The 21,345-nt window shown below is 37.4% G+C and overlaps 1 protein-coding gene across 6 annotated transcripts in view; it reads right to left on the bottom strand.

Moving 5' to 3' along the window:
• The window catches only part of KCMF1 (potassium channel modulatory factor 1), a 52,252-nt gene that overhangs the window by 22,978 nt on the left and 7,929 nt on the right, over nt 1–21,345 (bottom strand). For 2 of the 6 annotated variants that reach the window (XM_080636854.1, XM_080636856.1), the window contains exons 2-4: nt 20,237–20,338; nt 4,701–4,879; nt 3,798–3,965 (exon numbers count right to left, since the gene is read on the bottom strand). In XM_080636854.1, coding sequence (XP_080492980.1) covers nt 3,798–3,965; nt 4,701–4,764 — 232 coding nt within the window. In that variant the 5' untranslated portion in view covers nt 4,765–4,879; nt 20,237–20,338. The remainder of the gene's footprint in view (nt 1–3,797; nt 3,966–4,700; nt 4,880–20,236; nt 20,339–21,345) is intronic. The other 4 variants (XM_080636855.1, XM_080636858.1, XM_080636859.1 and 1 more) reach the window with 4 other exon arrangements.

Genomic DNA, 21,345 nt, shown 5'->3' with positions numbered 1-21,345 from the left:
TAAGCACCTCAGCTGGCAAGTAAGGGTACACTTGCTCTGTACTTCAATAAAAGCAATACAATTTTGGCGGAGAATGCTCCTGAAAATTTCTATTACTTTCTTTGCCAGTATAACCCCTTTAAAATGCCAGAGGTAATGTCCAAGCCACATGCTTAAAATCATAAAGCATCCTAACAGCTTAGGATTCTTTTTAGGGAAAAAGAAAACTGAACTTTGCTCTGAACTTCTCCATTGTCCTGACAAACTGTCCTACAAAAAGCATAGATGTACAATGACTGCCTTGTAAGCACATTCCTGTTCTTTACGTAGGCTTGTTACAATTCTACTCTTTGACCCCTGAGAAATGAACTAATTGGATTTGTCCTTTAAAGGCCACTTGTCATTACATATGAGACTTCATACTTTATTTTAAGCTCTGTCCCTGTTACAGCAGCACATCACTCTTGGCGTATGTGTTAAAGCATTTATTCCAGTGTCTTTCTGGGGACTGAAGAACAAAAGCACTGCTGTTGTTCTGGATCACATCTTGCTTCAAAATGAATACTTGGTCAGACACTGGCTCCTGAAAGACAAATATGCCAAGCAGACCGTACAAGAGTCAACATGTGTAGACAGAAATCACTAGGGCTTTTTGTTTTCAGTGTTCCCATACAGGCTCCTATACCAATACAAAGTCTCAAGGAGGAAAAGAAAATACATCAAAAAATATCAAGATGACAACAAAAGCTCCACCAGAGCACATGAAAGAGTCCATCTTTTTGCTCTGTACTCTAACATTATTACAGTATCTAGGAAGAACCCTAAACACTGATCAGAATTTTCATGGAGGTAAACAGTATGTGAAGCTTTACTACACTGAAGCAATCCCAGACACAGGATCATTCACGTGATTAGCCATCTACTACAAACCTGAACTTGGTCACAGCTTCAAGCACAGAGTACAAGCAAACTCCACAGCTATCTGCATATAGACAGCGCTGGCCAGAAAGGTGATGGGAACTACACATATAGGGTCCTTTCCATCAGCTCCAGATGCACCTTGAGCAAATGACTCACTGATGCCCACACACACTTCTAAAATCATAAAACTGACACTGACTTCCTCTGATTTGTTTGCATCAGTTTCACAAACGAAAAATTCTCCCACTCTGCTTCCTTCCTTCTGGTAAAATACTCATCTACTACCAACTATCCACTTCTCACCATCAGAAAAAATTTTAAGTTTACTCCTATTAAAAGCCTTTGGGGTTTTGTTTGTTTCAGAAGTTTTCATACTTTTGAATCAAACCTAATTACAGGCAACAGTATTGAAGTCTGTAGTTTACTTGGCCATTGACAATTTACACACCTACTTATACTAACAGCCTTCCATTTTGTGTTTCTACTGAAGTTTTCCTTACTGAAGTACTTAGCAAAACTCCTTACTCATACTGTCATACATTAGGAAACACTCTTCTCTCATTTGACTTCCCACATCACTAGGAAGTAATTGAAGACTTCATTACTTCTATGCTATTTACATTGCCAGTCTTCCTGCAGGGATTATTTTCTTGTAACCCATTAAAATCTGCTTCTTTAGTGATTTTTAATATTCACTAGTACAGCTATCCTTACAACTGTGAAACAGGTCATTCTAGACTAGTTCTATCATTTATTGTTGATTTTCTACCTAAACTTAGCATTCCTTAGCTCCTAATTTTTGGCTGTTGCTCAAACTCACATGATCCCCTTAGCTACAAAGTCCATAGTTCCTCTAAGTATCTGTGCAATGCAGTAAAACAGTTCTTTATGTCTTACATTCTACAAGGAACTGTAAAATAAAAACATTAAGAATGATGTCACAGATCTTCCTGACCCTTAAAGAATATGTTATTTATAAATACCCTATTATTAATTCTCCAGTGTATAAGCTTACGAGGTCACTAGTACTTGAGTACCATCAAGCTTTGCTGTGGTTCACACGCTGGTCTTGATGTATTCTTTGCTGTTCTTGTTCTACAGTGTTAATCAAACCAGGATTATGGCTGCAGAGCTCAGCTGCAGTATTTTTTTCCCCCAGCACTGGTTCTGTGGGAGCAATGCTCACATAATCAAGCCATATGAAATTTCTACAGCTTTTCTTACTTATTTAAAAAGCCACAGAAGCATAAACACCAAGTAATGCAGAAATAACCCTTAGAATATTGTTACCCACCTCAACACTTCACTGAAACCCTTCTTCCACCTCACTATCTGTATTATTCATGCACATTTAAATAGTAAAAAATAACCCCCACAATATACACAAATAATATGTATTAAAGCAAAAGATCATTTACCAAAGACTTCCAAAAGAGAAACAGCCAAGTTGCAAGAAAAAAGTATATTTCCTAGGCATTCCTGAGTTCTGTTCTGATAGGCATTTTTAAGGAGATTAGAACAAACTTCCTCAGTGTAGTAGACTGAAAGTTTTGACCTTTAATGTTAGCTTACAGCTTCACAGCAAGCATGTTTCAGTCCTTATGATGAGCATTTAATATTTACAATAATGCTGTCCTTTTAGCCCACGTGCAAGACCTAAGTATAATGGTTATTAAGCGGTGAAGTTTGAACTCTGCATCTAACACAGTGCTACAATCCTGAATTAATATTTTGTATACAGAATTTTACCTTATTACTGAGACAAAAAAAAAAAAAAAAAAAAAGAGAAGCCCAAGCTAAAATTGCATCATGCATGTTTCTAATGCACTGAACTATTTTCTTCCAAACCCTGGATTCCCAGGGCCTGGATTTTTGAAGTCATAACCAGGCAGTATGAGGGCAAGCAAATGCCTGAGAGTTAAAATTAAAAAAAAAAAAAAAAAAAAAAAAAAAAAAAAAAAAAAAGACATCTTCATTCAAAGGCTGTTTTGAGAAACCAACTGCATGTTTCTATATATACCTATTCTCTAGTCTTTAACACAGTAAATTAGATTTTATTTTTGTTTTAATCAAAAAGGTAAAGATGTAATTTAAAATAAGCATTCAGCTTTTAAGAAATCACCATATTTAAATATTTCTAAACATAAAGAATAATACAACCAGAATCAGTAAAAAATAAATCATTAAAATGTTAGCCCCACAGGTTTAGCATAAAGCCAAGATACACATCCAGGATCAGCAACATCTTAGAGCAGTGGTTTGTCACAGAAATATCTCCTAAATTATAACCTGTTACAAACATGATGCAATACAAGCAACAAGCAGATTAGAAGAACTTTTTATTAATTTTAAATATTGACATGGCTTTTATAGTCAGAAATAAATCGTTAAGTTAGTGTAACTTCAAAGGAGTTCACAAAGATCACACGCTAGTCCTGGACACCGAGCTTTTATACTCAGTACCGCCCATCGCTACCCCTGCTACACCTACAATCCCGCATAAGCCACCAGTGAATAACATTCCTACAAAATCTCCCAGGGATTTTTCTGCTTGTACACTGTGGCACTTATGCAAAGCATACTGTGAGGAGAAGGTTGCCACATAATCTGAATTGGAAATTAATGAGGAATAATCATTAAGTATATTTATTAGTCTGATAACCTGCTGTTATGAGGCCAAATTAAGATTAATGAAGAAGAAACAATTTAAAATATATATAAGCAAATTCTTCTACGATTAAAATAAAAAAAAACATGCCTGCTTTTTAAGAGAGAACTTATTTTCGGTGTGCTAATGGGGGACACCATTAGTAAGTGATAGTAACATGAAAATCCATATTACATTTGTAGACAACAACACTGCAGCAAAATTACTAGAGTCTGAAGTTATCACTTACCAAAATCTACTCTTGTTAGTATGCACTGCATTGGATGGTCAGTTGTATGCCTTGTTGTTGTTGCACCACTTTCATAACAGGTTGCACACAGATCGTAATCGTAGCAAATCAAACACTTGTATCTTCGACCTCTGAAATTTCCTTTTAAACATGCATCACAGCTGACACCTGAAAAAAAATAAAATTGCTTTAAAACAGAAGTAAACGCATTTATTTTTAATAAGAGGTAGATTTGCAACTATTGTCCCTCAACAACTAAAAGGAGCCAGCTATTTCTGACATGTGCAGCTGGCAGAAGGCTCAATTTTTAAATGTATTTGTCTTTAAAATGCACTACTCTCCAAAAATTAGAATCTTGAATTCTTGAAGCAAAATTATGGCAAACTCAAGCACCTGAAATAATGATAGGTTAAAGTTATAAAATATCTTCAGACATACCTTCCTAGAGGCACCTAGTGGTCTTGACTGACATTTAAACAGTTCAGATAAGTATCTCTGGCCAAACAAAACTCTTAAAAGCTGAACTATATAATCGCTGATCACGAGGAAAAAAGCAACAACAATAAGCAAATCAACCACTGATGAAAATGCACCAGCTTTTCAGCCTTGCCTTTTACACTTCCTACTTTAATTCTGAAGAACACCATAACCATCCCTGTCATTATATGTAGGGTAGAGATTAGGACCTTTTTACATTTTAAGTAACAGAAAAAAGTTAAGGTGTTATCTGAAGTTAGGCTGCATCAGTTCTCTCCAATTTCTTTAAGCTCAGTCTTTGCATTGTAACGTAGTCGCACTGCATATGTCGGAGAAAGGCTTTATAGCTTTCAAAGGTTTTCATTTTATTGTGTGGTTTCACATCTCTCTTGGTTACTTAGTAAAGTGCAAGAGATGTGTCATCACCTTGTAATTTGTCACATCTAACACAAACTTTCTTCAACTGCAGCAGCGAATTAAGGGCCTCCATCAAAGATACCAGTGTACAGAATTAATGCAGGAGTTTGATCAACATCCTCTTTCAGCATCAGCTAAGATCTGTTCTTCACAGCTTGGCAAAAGCAGAAAACTTCAGAGTTAAAAACCTGTCAGAATGAAACAGTCACATTAGCCACCTCAATTTTTTTTTAAGCATAACTGCCAGAAAACTGGTGTTAATTTTTTTCATTTTTTGTTGTGCTACTCCATTCTGCAGCATCTGAACAGAAACTTTACCACATATAATACGGACTGCAACAAGAAGAAATTTCTTTTAAATCTCTGATACTTGTTCAAACAACTGCATCACCACATTTAGATGAACAGTGGATAAAATTATCATTTTTCCTGTCATTTCTTTACCTACAGGACAGCTTATGGCATTATCTAATTCCTAAGCATAGTGCTTATACAAGTACTGAACTGATTTCTTTACTTGCCTCACTCAGTATCTACTTTGAAAGCATGACCCTACATGGAATATGTATTACGAACATATTAGAAGATATTTCAAGAATCTTTGTTAATAGCCTCAAAGAACTACAATAAGGAGGACAGCCCTGTTACCATCTTCAAAGTTGGGTTTGGGGTTCTTTTTGTATGTTTGGGGTTTTTGTCCTTTTTTGCTTTAATTTTGGTTTGGTTTTTCTTTTGGGGGGGGAAGGTGGGGTTAGTCTTTCTCACTTGACATGCTTTGCATCCATAAGTTCTGAAGATCTGTAACAATCTTTGATTACTTGGACACTGAGAGCAACCTAACTTCTGAGAACACCTGCCTGTTAACACCACAGAATAAATTTAATTATTTCAGTTGGTTTGCCTTTTTTTTCCCCCCAATATAGAGATCTACAAAATTTTAATCTATGCAACATCAGTATCTCCCCAACAACACATGCCATACACAAAACACTTAATGGCTATTGGCAGCACTGCAAGTCTTTTTGTTGCCTAAACTTTCCAGAAAACAGTTGATCAGCAAGTTAGATATGACACTGAAATAAACAGACTCGTTTGACCTCAATCCCATGTCAGACAGTAACAGCTTTCCTGATGAAGTATTTATGCCAGGGTTCTCCAGTAAGTTTATTCTCTCCACCATTTTCCTTTAAGCTCAAAACAGTTGATTTAATCCAGATGTAAACTTCTTTGCAACAAACTCCTCCTGTCACATGTTCTCTCAAACATCTACACCATTGCTACTTGAAGACAGACATTTTTTTTAAGAAGTATTCACTTACAGGCTTTCTTCACACCAATATTTCTCCATATCATTCAAACTGCAACCCCCTTGAATGTTGTGCTATTAACTTTGGAGAAATTCAGCCATAAATATGAATTACAACATAATGTGATAATTTACAACTTAAAAGCATTTCCAGTGGAAATGTACAGCAAGATCTTTAAGCAACAGATGATCTTTGCTCATGATCAATTATCAGAAAGTCTACAGTCTGATTCAAACAAAAAACTAACATTAACATAACAGATCACTACAGCTGGTGAAGTTAGATCAACAGAGTAACCAAGTTACTGAGGCAGCATGCTTTCTACATTTTCCAAGATTAATATTTTGCCACAGCTACCACATTTTCCCCTTTAAGAAGCAGGCTGACAGCAGCAGAAGCACCATGTTGTCTAGTGTGAAGCATCCCTGTCCACTGCAGAGGGGGTTGGAACTAGATCATCTTAAGGTTTTTTCCAACTTAAGCCTTCCTACAATTCTATATTATTTTATATCCTTTTGTGTAGCAAGGAATGAAAACCACAGAAGGGAAAATGATAATTAAATTAAACCCTTTAGTTTTGGAGCTAAACCCATGCTTAAATCCTCGGATCTCCCCACGATTCCAGCAAGACCTCTTTTACAGAAGTTACATCACTTACTTTTCCCTTCTTACAAGTCTCACCCAAGGTCCATTGCAGTTTTTCCTGTTCTTCAAGCTTATTACTTGGCTGCCAAAACCTCACCCATCTATCCAACCTGAGATCTGGAAACAAATACCCAGGCAAATAATCTCCTCCCACCCTATTCTTTCTGCTATAGTGAACACTTACTTCCTTATCAAAGCTTTGATTTTGTTTTTGTTTTTACAGCAACTGAAATTCCAAAAGTTCATTTCTCTTCCCTGCATAAACCCCAACACTCAACATTTTCCATTTAGCACAGTATGTCTTTCACTAGGTGCCTATCCAACACTTCCCTGTATTTACCTTAAATTTGTGAATACAGCAGGTTGTGTTACAGGCTCAAGAATGTCAGATTACTCTGCATGCATCCATATTAATCACAGGTTTTGAGAAGAAAACATGGTCTAGAGGGATTCACTTTGAAGCACAGAACAAAAGCAAATAACCAAAAGAAGAGCCTGAATAATGTGTACCAAGGGTTTAGACACCTTTGCTGACTTGCACTAAATGTTAACAACTTAAAAGAATCCTTGAACGAAATCATACTAACCCACAACCAACACCTATGCAATGAGAACTTCTGATTTAATCTTTCACAAAGCAATAATTATCATAGATGACAGAAGTGGCTTTCTCAAACTTTCTTCTACTTTGTTATTGCTATACAAGTACCCACATACAGTGCTTAACGTGCATCATGTCTAATTAAACCTTGCTGCTCACTAACAAGAATGTTTGGGGGGGGGTGTTTAATGCAACACTGTTCCACTAGAGGGTAGCATTGTGCTAAAAGCCAAAGGAGTTTTGGTTCAGTTTAACTATCAAACTTCCAAGTTCTGAAAGCTTCTTCAGCAGTATTCCCTCCTAATATGAAGGATCAGTCATTCACATTTTGAGTGAAATGAATCAGGACATACCTAACACACAAGTATTTTCTATGTAGCATGCTGAATAGTAGTATTAAACAACAAAAAAATTAACACCCCCCCACACTCACCCACAAAAACACCCAACCAAAAATCAAACCAAGACAAAAAGACAGAAAAAAAAAAAAACCCAACCAAAACCACCAAACAACCCCGTTCCCCAACACCTTTCATACTTGGATCCTGATAGCAAAATAAAATTTGATGTTATGACACAGAATTACTTTTGCTAGGAATTAACTAAAATGAACGCAACTTCTGGGTTTAACAGAGGAGCTCTTTATCTGATTTCGTAATGGAGAGAGTAACACTGGACAGACATGTAGCTCAAATACTACATGCATCAGAATTAATTAGATTTCACTAGTAAAAAAAAAAAAAAAAAAAAGAAAAAAGGAAAAAAAGTGTCCTGAATGTCCCGAACTATTACTGCTTTGGACAGACTTCCATTTGTAACAGTAGGAAGTTTTTTCCTCCACTTGGCCTCCTCAGACACCATGGAAAAATCAGAATAGTATTATTAAAAGCCCAATAATCTGGCTCAAATAGAACTGACCCAAGAAACTGGAGAAATCATCAGGATTTCTTCTTATGAAGAACATACTGTCAAAGATAAGTTACATACAGACATCGGAACACGTTCATGCGTCAAATAATGTGAGCTGCTAAGCTATCAATATTTTGAATGTACCAATTTTTAGTTATTTCAGAGAAAATGCCACCCATTTATCACTAGAAAACATTTAAAACACATAAAACCTACATCTGAAGTATTCAAACAGTTAAGACATGAACACGTAGCTCCTGAGAGCAGTATTTAATCCTTGTCCTATCCCCAAGAATTAAATTCCATTGTTTCAGCAACACAATGGAAGGCATTAAGTTCACGGGTGGTTTCACCATTTAACATTCCTGTCAGCAGCTAAACGTCCAAAAGCAAACCTTCTGGCCTGTAATTCAGGTACTGGTTTTAATTCAGTGCTTGGAGTGAGGATCACTGAAGTTCTTTCATGTCCAACATAAATGCAAAATTAAGTCTGTTAATGATTTTCTCTCCAGAATGAAAATGCCAGTTACTTTAAGCCGTATTTTCCTACTCTGTCTGCAGTACTATAGAGGTTCATCTTTCTCAAAGACTGACAGGATTACATGCAAAAGTACCACTGAATTTCAAGGGAACTGGACAAACTTTAAAGCTCCCACCTTTCAAAAAACCCAACTTACCCATGCAAGCAAAAACTACAAATTCGCACTGCCACTTTTGTGGCAGAAAATGTTGCAACCTGTGTACCTCATCTATTTTTATATTCTGAATATAATAACTAACACTACCTTTAGTATGCATCTGATCTATTTCAGGGTAAAATGCTCTTTCAGTGGTATGGTGGGAGTTTGGGGTTTGTTTGTTCTTTTAAATAAATTCACTGGACATCAGCTATCTCTCACCTGCCACATGGCAACTCTAGGCCCTGAGTAAGATATTCTGCTTAAGTGGTTCAGCTGTTTCTGAGCCTGAAGTTAGGAAAATATGCCATTTGACAATATATAAAAAAACAAAAAAAAAAATCATGAAAACCCACAACAAATGTTTGTTTCTTTAATAGCCTCATCTCTTAATAGAATCATAGAATAGTTAGGGTTGGAAAGGACCTTAAGATCATCTAGTTCCAACCCCCCTGCCATGGGCAGGGACACCTCACACTAAACCATGCCACCCAAGGCCTCATCCAACCTGGCCTTGAACACCGCCAAGGACGGAGCATTCACAACCTCCCTGGGCAACCCATTCCAGTGCCTCAACAACCTCACAGTAAAGAATTTCTTCCTTCTACCCAATCTAAACTTCCCCTGTTGAAGTCTGAACCCGTTATCCCTTGTCCTGTCACTACCGTCCCTGATGAATAGTCCCTCCCCAGCATCCTTGTAGGCCCCCTTCAGATACTGGAAGGCTGCTATGTGGTCTCCATGCAGCCTTCTCTTCTCCAGGCTGAACAGCCCCAACTTTCTCAGCCTGTCTCCATACGGGAGGTGCTCCAGTCCCCTGATCATCCTCGTGGCCCTCCTCTGGACTTGTTCCAACAGTTCCATGTCCTTTTTATGTTGAGGGCACCAGAACTGCACACAATACTCCAAGTGAGGTCTCACGAGAGCAGAGTAGAGGGGCAGGATCACCTCCTTCGAGGAATTAATGTAGACTACCTAATTCAAGACATTAGCTTCTAGGAACATAAACTTCTGTTGGTTCTGTGAAAGTCTGACCAAAAATTCAGCCAAACCATAGAACTTAGTTTTTTGTTTACTTTTATCACATATTTACTAAAGCACATTGTGAAAACAAACATCAAGGAAACCTACAACACAGAATACACTCCATCATCCTTGCAGCTTCAAGTGCTGAACAGAAAATTGACACGCAATATCTTTCAACTAGAAACGAACCATCCCCTCACACATCCTGTGTGCAACAGGCCTGAGCACACAGTATCATCCTATAGCAGAAGCCACCAGATTAGCATGCCCGCAAAAACCACTAGATTAAGGTGCAGGCAGGAATTATGTTGACTCAGAATTTGAAATAAAGTGGGGTAAAAAAAAGAAGAGGGTATCAGGCCTACATTAGACCGGAAGGGCCAGCAGGTTTTTATTTTCTGAACAGCACTGTTTTCTCCAGAGTCTGGAGTAGAAACCCCCATATCCTGTTATCTCCCCATTGTGAACAAGTTTCATAAACATCACTTGCACAGTTTTTAGTACTTGTCTAGAGCTGGTCTAAAAAGTAAGAATTCAGCAGTATGGCTTGCCCAGCAAGTTCCAGCCTTGGTCCCAACACCTGACCATCAGTCAGCCTGCTACCAAAAAAAGGTTTTCCACTTTTGCTTTTGCATCCCAAGTTGTAGAATTTTTACACAGAACTACTTCAGTCATCTACAGCACCAGGAACAAGCTATTAGTAAGCACTGCAAAACACACCCAACACTATTCAGGAATTATGCAGGAGAGAGTGAGCCAGCACTCCCCACAGGAACAGTCACCTGCCTTTTCCATGTAAATGTCCTTTTATCTCTGCAATTCCCCAGTTCATTCGTTTGTCATGCCTTCTAATTATGACACTGCAACAAGAACCTCACACAGCTGACTGCCTCATCTCTGCTTCAGATGTGCAATAGAACACATGTCATCCTTAGACCAGTCCATCCCTGTGCATCGAGGCAGTCAGGGAGGAGAGTCCCAGAGAAACTGGTATTTGGCCAGGTAATTAAATTCACTATCTTCAGGCCTGCATGTAAGGAGTGAAAGAAAGTTGTGCTAGTTTATTTCATTCTGCCACTTCCTACCATGAATTTGTCATCTTTGCAAGTCAATTCATGCATTTCTATTTGATTACACAAATTATTTTAATAATGTAGTACTAAAATCAGCTGAAGAATAAGATGTTACAAACATTTATATTTCCCTAACACACCATCAAATGTTAATCTCTTCTCCATGAATGTTAGTCTCTTCTCCAGATCTAACTTTGAGAGGACAGCCACCATACCTAACCATATAATATCGAACCATAACAAGTAGAGCTGTTTTTACAACTTTGAAAATATACTGAAATGCTAGCAAGGTATCTGTAGTTCAGTATCCTAATAAAAGAAATTTTTAAGTAGTCTTACTTTAGAATTTACTACTCCCACTGGCAGGTTCTACTTATCTCTCATGTACTAATCATATTGCCCAGTAGATGGCATCCCATGACACCAACGACATTCAAACAGCAGATCAAGAACAACTTTGCCGCGGCTAGTGCAAATATAAACACAAAGTGAATATTTTATTTTTTTTTAAATAGATCCCAGAAACCCCAGTGGTTTCAGTATCACCTTCGCAAAGAAAAGTTGTTCTCTTATAACCCTATAAAAATGATTTAGCAGCTAACTAGTAAATCCTGTGCATGCAGCCTTCTCTTGAAGATCACTTAAAAAAAATTACAACAAAAAAAATCTACATGACTTTATTGATCACTGCCCAAAAATCGTTGTAAAGTTAATTTGTTCAAGTACTAAATCACTGAAAAAGGAGATATTATACAAATACTTCTGTAAGATGAGGTTTACATATTGCTCATTTACTCTGACCTGAAATAGAACAAAGTAAGTTCTGTACAAGCACACACACAGTAACCCCCATCAACTCATGTCAATGTTAAACAAACATTCCCTCTACACAATAAAAAGCAATTTTTTATGGGTTGCCTTTTTTTTTTTTTTTTTTTAATCATTTTACATAAAAATCTGCAGTTACTTCATCTCTCCGAATACACTGCTGAGACACCAAACAAACCAGAAACTGCTCCAGAGGCAGCTGAAAACTCTGGACTTATTACTTAGACATCATTTTACCAAGAATCACTATACAGCGTATGATGCAAAAACCTACTTTCCTGTCAAGCTAGGTGGAATACTTTCCCAGCCTCCATAACAGAGAACAGATTTGCCTACACTGAGAAGACAGTCGGGGGGGGGGGGGGGGGGGGGGGGGGAGTAATCCACATCCCTGTGCCAAAATACAAAAAAGCAAGCATGAACGAAAAAAGGATTTTAAGAAGTTCATAGGGAAGTCCTTCAGGTAAGATAAGAAAGCAGCTGCAGAAAAACAATTCTCAAAACATTTTTACATGAATGTATCCTGTTTTTATCTAAGGACTTTTGTTTAGCAAAATACAAATGTGGAATCCACTTTCACTGGAGAATAGCTATTATATTCAAAACTTCCTACAATAATATTTGCTGTGCCTTTTATCTTCTGTTTTATCACTTCTGCAATTTGACCATCAGAACCCTCACAACATGAAAGCCTGTTAAAGCACTGTAAACCCATTAAAATTAAACAAATTGCAACACATTTATCAGAGCACAGAAAGCTTGTAATGTGGCAGCAAAGGGAGCTGACACCAGACATGATCTTATTTAACAACTGTTAATTTAGAAAATGGCAAACAGCACATGAGTTCTATTAACAGAAAAATACTTAAAACTGACGAAGCTGTAAACAGTGCCAGGGCACTAAAATAAGAGTAACAGCACTGAGCTAAATCCTGTATCTATAAAATCAATGGCAAAGTTTCTCATTTAATAGAACATCACCAGGTTACTGTGTTTCTTTCAGGATTAAAGAGACAAAAATATGCAGATCAGACAAACACCAACTCAAAAGAGAATTAGGCTGGGGGAAAGAGCATCACACACAAATGAATTTTAGATGTGTCAGAAACATGAATAAACACTGAGAAAACCCTAAAAGGAAATTAATCAGAATAACTAGTACTTTTGTGTTGAGCCCTGGAAGAATTAGGAGGTAGTCTTTTCAGAAAGTAAGCCTTTATATATTTTGGCTTAGAATATTATTTAAGAAAACAAAAACAAAAACAAAAACAAAAAAAAAAAAAAAAAAAGGAAAAACAAACAAGGAGGACAAGACAAGCCCAGTCAGGCATGGGAGTAGTATGGCCCAACTAAGCAGGGAAGTTAGAGTGCTTGAAGACTATTGATAGCCCTGACGCCTTTTTCAATGAGCCACTGTTTCAGGCAGATAAAACTTTAATACTCAAACACACCTGGCAGAGGCAAAAGTCATCAGTTTTCCTTGTAAAATCTTGCCTTTGCAAAAAGCTCAGCAAAAATTAAATACTCTGTTTAGGTACACCCTATGCATGGATGCTGGAGAGAGACTCTTCATCAGGCACTGTAGCAACAGGACAAGCGGCAATGGGCTCAAACTAAAATGGGAAGTTCAGGTTAAATATAAGGAAGAAGTTCTTTACTCAGAGGGTGGTGAGGCACTGGAACAGGTTGCCCAAGGAAGTTGGGAATGCTCCATTCCTGGCAGCATTCAAGGCCAGGTTGGACAGAGTCTTGGGTGACACAGCCTGATGTGAGGTGTCCCTGCCTGTCCACAGCAAGTGGGTTGGAACTAGCCTATATTAAGGTCCTTTTCAACCCAAACCATTCTATGTTCTATGCATAGTTTGTGTCCAAATACACAGCTTTACTTCCTTTTACACTCTCAGACTCATTCCTGACCTTCTTAAATATTCCCCAAATAATGTTTGCCATGTTTGCCTTTCTCCCCTGCAGCACAGAGAAAAGGGAAGATTTAGTAAAGGCAGCAATGCAGGAAACAGCACTGGCTGGGCTCCAACGGGACTAAAAGTAAAAGAAAAATGTTTTCATGCAGCAAGCATCCAGCTTTCGAAGCAATACCTTGAGATTATACATCTCATGATAGTCATGCCATGCACAAGGTGGTCTAGAAATACACAGACTTCTCATGTCAGGAAAACACATCCAGAAAGCAGCTGGGAGAGGGAGGGAAAGAAGAACAAGCAGTTGTCCTTCTCACTAAAGAAAGCAGTGATGTCAGATACACAGCAGGCAGACATACCTAGATTCCTCCCTATCATCTAACTAAGATTACAGAAAGGAGTACAAGAACACTTTCAAACTTACAGCCTACCTTCAAAATCACCACTTTGAATGGCACCATAATGCCAGGAAAGGAATTTCTTAACACCACAAGAGGCCTAGGAACTTTATTTTTTAAAATGGCAATAGAAGGTCAAAAACCTTCAGCATATTCATTTAAGTAGTAGCTATGTTCTACCCTGGGCTTTCCAAGGCATTTTTCTTTCTATGAACACCAACAGCCTTGGCAGCCACTTCTACTCCCACACCATTAGAGAACAGCTTCTCAGGCTGATAACATGCCTGCAGAAACTACAATTGCTTACGATGGGAAAGCTACACCAGAAAAGTGCTGTGGGAAGCACAGTAACCTAAGCAAAAAAAAAAAAAAGTTTCATGCCTACTTCAGTCAGGTTTGAGTTTGTTCCACTCCTCTCTCCCCTTGGCATACTCTTCTTTGCCAATTGCTCATACATTCTCTGGATGGGAAGCCCAGCTATACCAAATGCCTTTCTTCTTCTCATAAGGAAGATATTCATTAAGCTTTATTATTTGTAGGGTTGTTTTTTTTTTTAGTTCTCCTTTTATACCACACATATACAAAGAGCCAAAGATAATCAGAATATTATCTTCTGAACACTTCTGAGAGTCCCATCCATCTTTTGTACTTTTCAGAATGACTTATTATTTTCAAATTGTTAGTGTGGTTAGTAAATCAAATAATTTTCCCAAGCAGCTTTCAATCTATCACTAAACACTAAAAACCCTCACTGATTTACAGATTATAATTCATGAATCTTCAGTCCTTCACCTTTTTTAGCTCAATCTCTTACACAAGTTTTTTTTATTTATTTAGGAAAAACTGCTTTAGAAGTACTATTTTTGTTCAAACCCATCCTCAAAGTAAACCAGTTTCTCAGGAAAAACACTAGACAATTGGATTTTTCATCCAACACACTAAAACGAAAAGCATCACTTGGGACAAGTATGGAGGAAAAAAAAAAATTTGTAAGCCTGTCAAACCAAGTTACATGGGATCAATTTACTGTAGAAAACATGAAGTTCATCAGCTTCGCTATTATTCTGCCATAAAACTACAATCATATGAAGAAATTTAAGGACAGGAAGGAGAGTTCATTTTTATTCCCACAATTGAAAGCAGTCACCTACAATTTCAAAGATAAAAAACAATCTCTTTTTATCTGTATAGAAACTGAAGATACATTAATACTTTAATGTATTAAGTATTTAGACCACCTATTTTCAAGCGGAGGGCAAAACAACTCTAAACAAAACTATCACTGTGGTTTCAATGCAATTGTTTTGCTGCAGGTAGAGACATTAGAAGGCAAAATAAAGGACAAAAAAATTGACAATTTTTGTTCTTTCCTGCCAAAACTGGGATCTCTTAAATCTTTATGTTAATTTTAATGAAGGAAATTGCCAAACACTGACACCACAGGAGTGAGAAAGGTATAATCCCTATCACTTTCCTTCAGACAAAAGCCTTCTGCAGCCCCTCATCTCTATCACTGAACTTTGCTCTAGAAATTCAGAATTAACATCATGGAAACATTTGGGAAACCACATCTGCACAAAGGATCATCAACTAGATGAAAACAGTCTGAAACTTACACTTGTGGAAGAATACTTAGTACAGGGACCTAATTCAACAATTGAAAGCAAATAAAAAAAAAATTCACCAAACCAAACAAAAACAAAACCCCCACTTATTTTCAAGAGTTCTAAAAGTCTGGAAATTAAGCTTTAACAAAAAAAGGTGTTTTTCCTAAATGAAAATATCAGAGAGCCATTTATAGAGATATTTTTCTTTACTTGCTGAACTACAACAATAAAGCAATGCCTAATACTACAGCATTTTATCAAAACATACATCCCTTCATAATCTAAGAAACAAGAGGAGAGAGAGTCAAAAACCCATTAGGTCTCACTACTTCTTACAATAAGCTCAGATGCTATGCTGCAGTCACAAAACGCACAGAGCAGTATTTTAAAGACAAGGAAAAAAGTCAACTGTACAAACAAATCTGGTAGATCTTTATGGAAAGAAGTTTTTAAATGATCTACCTATTAGGAAAAAAAGCTGTAATATGAAGATACTACTGAAGAAAACCTAGATAATGAAGCTGGGAAAGATGGAGACACCAGAGGTATTTAATTTCACTGTTTCACCTCCATTTCTGCAACTTGGAAGCACATAGTGCATTCATAACATTGAAAACTGCAACTTTTTCTTTACACTTTCAGAGTAACTTTTAAGCTCTGTTTTCCACTTGCCACTGGACTGCCTGAATTCCACACAGTAAGGTAATTTCCACCTATTAAACTCCTGAACTATTCCAAGTTTGCAGATGCTTATGAGCAAAACCACACACCCTCATACTTGCATCTTCAGCAGCAGAACCACTTCTTTTGTAGTTCTTTAAAGACAAATATTTTTTAAGACTGCCTTATCACTGCATTCTGTTGGATTCTCAAGTTTGATTTGGGAATGCATACCAACCATGCAACTAGTTTTACCACAAAATAACACAGCCTTTTAATCTAGATAGTTTAATGTTCATACCCAACCTCAGTTATGGCTATCTATTTATCTTGGCAGTCTTCAAGGTGGTGTCACTGGGGAGCAGGGACGAAGAGAGACCTTCAGCCCATTCAGCAGATCAGAATGTCCACATTCTTGATATAACTTTAAGCCAACTTATTTTAACAGGTTTTCTGAGCTCTCTATCAACTGTTACAACACATCAGCTCCTACAGGAAACAGTTAGTATTAACTATTTTTCTTCCAGACTCTTCCACAGACACTAGAGCTGGCAGCTACCTTTACTTCACTGCTATACATTAAGTTCCACATTCAGTTTTCAGGAAGAAAGAGGTATGATGGTGCACCTGAGATACTGTCCACAAAAAAATTATATTTTACAGCTAGAGTTTTGAAGCTTTTTTTAGATTTGCAGGCATCTTTCATATAGCTAACAGACCCAAGTACAGCAACTTATAGCCTATGGAACAGGCCATAGCAAGTCCTTTTTTCTTGTGTACAATTACAAGATGCCTTACAATTGCTGGAGGAAAACAAAAGGATTCACAATCATGCATGCATTACTTACACATTACTTTAGTCTTCTTTAATGCAAAGGCGGTGGATTAACTGGAAGAAGCTATAGTACAGACTTCTACAATTGCTATACACTGCCAAGAACTCCAAATGCTTAGCACTATGGAAGAGCATGCACACAGTGTCATCTTACAGATTAGGCACATTCAATGCAGTGTCATATTCCACAACTTAAGAAAGTGTCTGGTTTCTTCAAAGGCATTTGTGAATAAGGACATCAGAAGAAAGAAAACAGGTTTGGAAGAAGCTCAACACAAGTTTAATGCAAGCACTATGAACAGCATTCACCAGCAGCAGACATGAAATATTTGCTCTGAAAAAATACATAATGGTATTCCTCAAAGCTAGCCCTGCACCTCAGTCAATTATCTCCCCAAAGCATTTTATTCCTACCTAGATAAACTATATTCTAGCCTGTAATTCTCAACAATCCACTCCTTCAGCTTTCTGGTGACTTTCCTTGAATTGCTAATGCTTCCAGGAACAAAATAACAGCTAAGCTTTGTTATATAATAACTTGAGTTACAAGAATGAAACATCCCAGTAACTGGCTCCAATAGTTAAGAGTCTTATTATTGTTATTCTAAGGACTCTTCACTTACAAATCTTCACTTATAAAACCACTCTTCTACAGCAAAATCTCAAGCTATTTTCCCAGCTCATCACAGACGTCTTCCAGAGTAAGGAAGACTAGTATGTTGTCATACTGTCTGGCAATTCACAGCCCTTATGCCAAAACAACCAGGGAGAAGATAACTTGCAGATCATAGCATACACCCTTTCTGCATTCAGGATGGAAAAAAAACCAACCCCAAAACCAAAGAACTTTGCAGTTTACCAAAATTGAAAATAACCGAGAGAGACAGATTGAAAATGTGTCTGACCTCCTCCTGAGTCAAGATACTCTACACAGTTTCTACTCCATCTTCTCAAATCTGTAAGGTATCTAATTACAATGACCAACAAATACAAGCCTAAACAGTAAAAAAACCCCTTGGCTGTGGTTTACAGCAGAAGTAACCAACTTCTGTCTGTACAATCAGAGAACAAACTGCAATTACTGACATTTTCATCTTACCAGAACAGTACAAAGGACAGCAGGGGATAAGTACGGAATTAAGATCATCTGAGCTATTTTATGCATACCTAGATTGAAAAAAAAAAAAATATTCATGACATAGAAAGCTCTGCATTCTCTACAGCTTATTTCTGCAAAGCTTAGGTGTCTTTCTTCAAGGGCATCCTGAATTATCTTTCCCAATCTTACATTTCTTACAGCTAGGTTTAGGGAGAGAGCCTGCTCTGGACATGTCAATAATGATACTAATAATAATTCGGTGCTGAAGTTAGTGGCCTTAGGTGTTTTCAGAAAGTAAAGAAACAAAGTTAGAAGAAACTCTGGAAACTGCAGTGGCAGAACTATGTCCATCCAGGTGTGACCTATGTTCCACCACTATTACTCTTGGTGAAGTTGCTCTTACAGACCCAATTTCACCAGTGAATCACAGGGTGCTCACTATAGAATTTTTCCACTTGCAGAGACAAACCACACCTCATCTTCCACACTGATATACACACAATACACTATGTACACTGGTGTTTACATACACTAAGCACCTTTTGTTTCAGGCACATTTCATTGTTACTGCTTGTACTAAAAATGTATGCAAGTACTTGCAATAATTCAAACATTCACTTTTGTGGAAGTGAAAGCGAGGTGACTGTAATCTGAGCATACGCAAGCCTTTGTGCCCAAGCCACATATTTCTTTAGAGCTAATTTAATTTTATCACAAAAGGAAATCCAACCAACAAAGGTGTATAGTCAGACTCCCAGCAGCTTTAAATTTATTCCAGCTGAACAGAGATTTCTAAGCTAATACACACTGATAAGTTATGCAAAAAATATATTACCAGTAAAACAGAACATTACTTTTACCAGAATCATTTACTTCTAATTAAAGGCAGATGCTACTGACAATCACACAAGAAATCCTTACATGACTATATCCTAATGCATTTCTGACCTTGAAAAGCTTGTACAATCTATTACTGCTGGAGCTAGGGTACTTGAGATAAGCACCCAGAGAATATCACCTGTTACAGCTCACAGCACTGCTTTCCAACCACCCTCCTCCAGGATGCCTCCATCCAGCCTCCAAGGAATTCTAATGTTCTAGGCACATACCCAGGTTTTTACTTCCAGAAGATGCCATGAAATTTCTGCTATACTATCAAACATCTGTACAGCAACTCTGGTGGTCGGCAGAGGCACAGATTTTGTTTAGAAATAGATTTAAAATTCCAATCCTAATATGAATATTGGTATTCTCAAACTACTTTATCCCATCTATCACATTAATTCATGCTAACTTCTACACTGTTTATACATGAAGACTTCACCTCATCTTTTAATTTTTTTTTTTTTAGGGTAAATACAGTCCAAGAGAGCTAGCCAACAGCAGTCGCCTCTGGCCAACAATACTGGCTGATTTAGTATCAATAAGCTAACAGAAGTCAGACCTTAAATACCATTTACAACAGGAATCAACTGTTACTGAAGATTTTTGTAAACAACGACTCTCCTCAACAAATAACTAAAGAATTCCTTAGTCATAGCCTAGACTAGTAAGTAAAAAATTTTCACTACTAAGGTCACTTTGCCTCATATAACCAAAAATCCCACCACAAATCAATTTCTGCAACAGGTCAGAGAAACTGCTGCCTAAGAACATTTTTAGCAAGAACTATTTTCTGGAATAAGAGAGGACTAGTTATTCCACCAGAAACAACAGAGCTTTCCTTTTTGAAGAGGCTTACAGAGGCACGCATTAATCATCTAGTGCCCTTGAACACAACATGGATCTATACCTTCTACAAGTGTTTCTGAAAATCCCACCCTAGGGCATTTTAAGAAGGAAAGTTGGAGAGGGAGAGCACAGCAAAGGGAAGGAAGAACAATGACAAGGAAATAAGAGGGTGAAAGATAAAAGAGATCAAAGACAAAAAGAAGGAAAGCAAAGAAGATAATTTATCCTACCAGAGACAGCACCTCTTGTCAGTCAAGACAAGAAACATTGCCTCCCAAAAAGAATCTGGCACCAGGAAGTGGCAGAAGTGATGGGGGAAGACCAAATCTGACCTGAGGTAAGAAAAAAAAAAAATGGAGTTATAATTTTTTGTTTTAAACTTTGTCTGTTGCTTCATCTTTCTTTTGCAATATATTCTTAAAAAATGGTTTGGTTTTTGTTTTGTTTTTTTTAATTAACATTCCTCAGTTACATAGGGTCAGTGATGACAGTGGAATGATCCAAATCAAATGCAGAACAGGATCAATAGTAGTTTGATGAAAATACAAAATTCCGTGTGAATACAGAAATTTGAAACAAGTTTTAAATCCTATACTGAAGCTATGTGAAGTGACTGCTGCAAACAGTTTAAGTCACTGAACTGTCCCAATGAGTCAAAAATTTGGAACAATGGAGCATGTACAAAGCTCACTGCAATGGAGTACAGGACCATTAATTCCTGTCTGTAGGAGATTTTCCCGAGTGCCTTCTGGAAAGACATGAGACCTCCACCTGTTACCCCAACTTGCAAATGTGAGAGAAATGTCATGGCCTCCTGTGTCCAGGTTCCCTGCTTAATCGTAATAAAAAAGTGTTACCTAGGTCTCCAACTGAAAGGAGAGTGACCTTCAGAATCTCCTAAAAGGTCCATATAAAGGAACCACAAAAGAATTAACACAATCTTGAAATTCACTGCAGGGTGACAAGTAAGGAGTAAAAAGATGAATTCTTGTACAAAGGCAAATCACAGGGTAAGCCTAAAAAATTAAATATTTTACCATTAAAAAAAGATAAAAATTCCATCAGGCAAATCCATCCTACCCCTAACACTCATTCAAGCTACTTCTCAGAACAAACCTGGCAAGAGGAAAACAGGGAGGAAAAATAAGTGTTTCCAAATATGTCTGAAGCTTCAGTGACTTCTACTCATACTTAAAAAACTAATTTCAAACTAGAACCAGTGACTTCAAGTGGCAGAATTCAAGCCATCACCTGCACAAACCTTTGAAATACCATTCCGAGGCCAATGCACAAGTGACAATAATCACCCTAAAGCTGACAACACTTCTATGATGATGCC

This window comes from Psittacula echo, assembly GCF_963264785.1.
Source record: "Psittacula echo genome assembly, chromosome: Z".
Classification (NCBI taxonomy): domain Eukaryota; kingdom Metazoa; phylum Chordata; class Aves; order Psittaciformes; family Psittacidae; genus Psittacula; species Psittacula echo.
The sequence above is the reverse complement of the archived record's forward strand: the minus strand, read 5'-3'. Positions and strand labels throughout refer to the sequence as shown.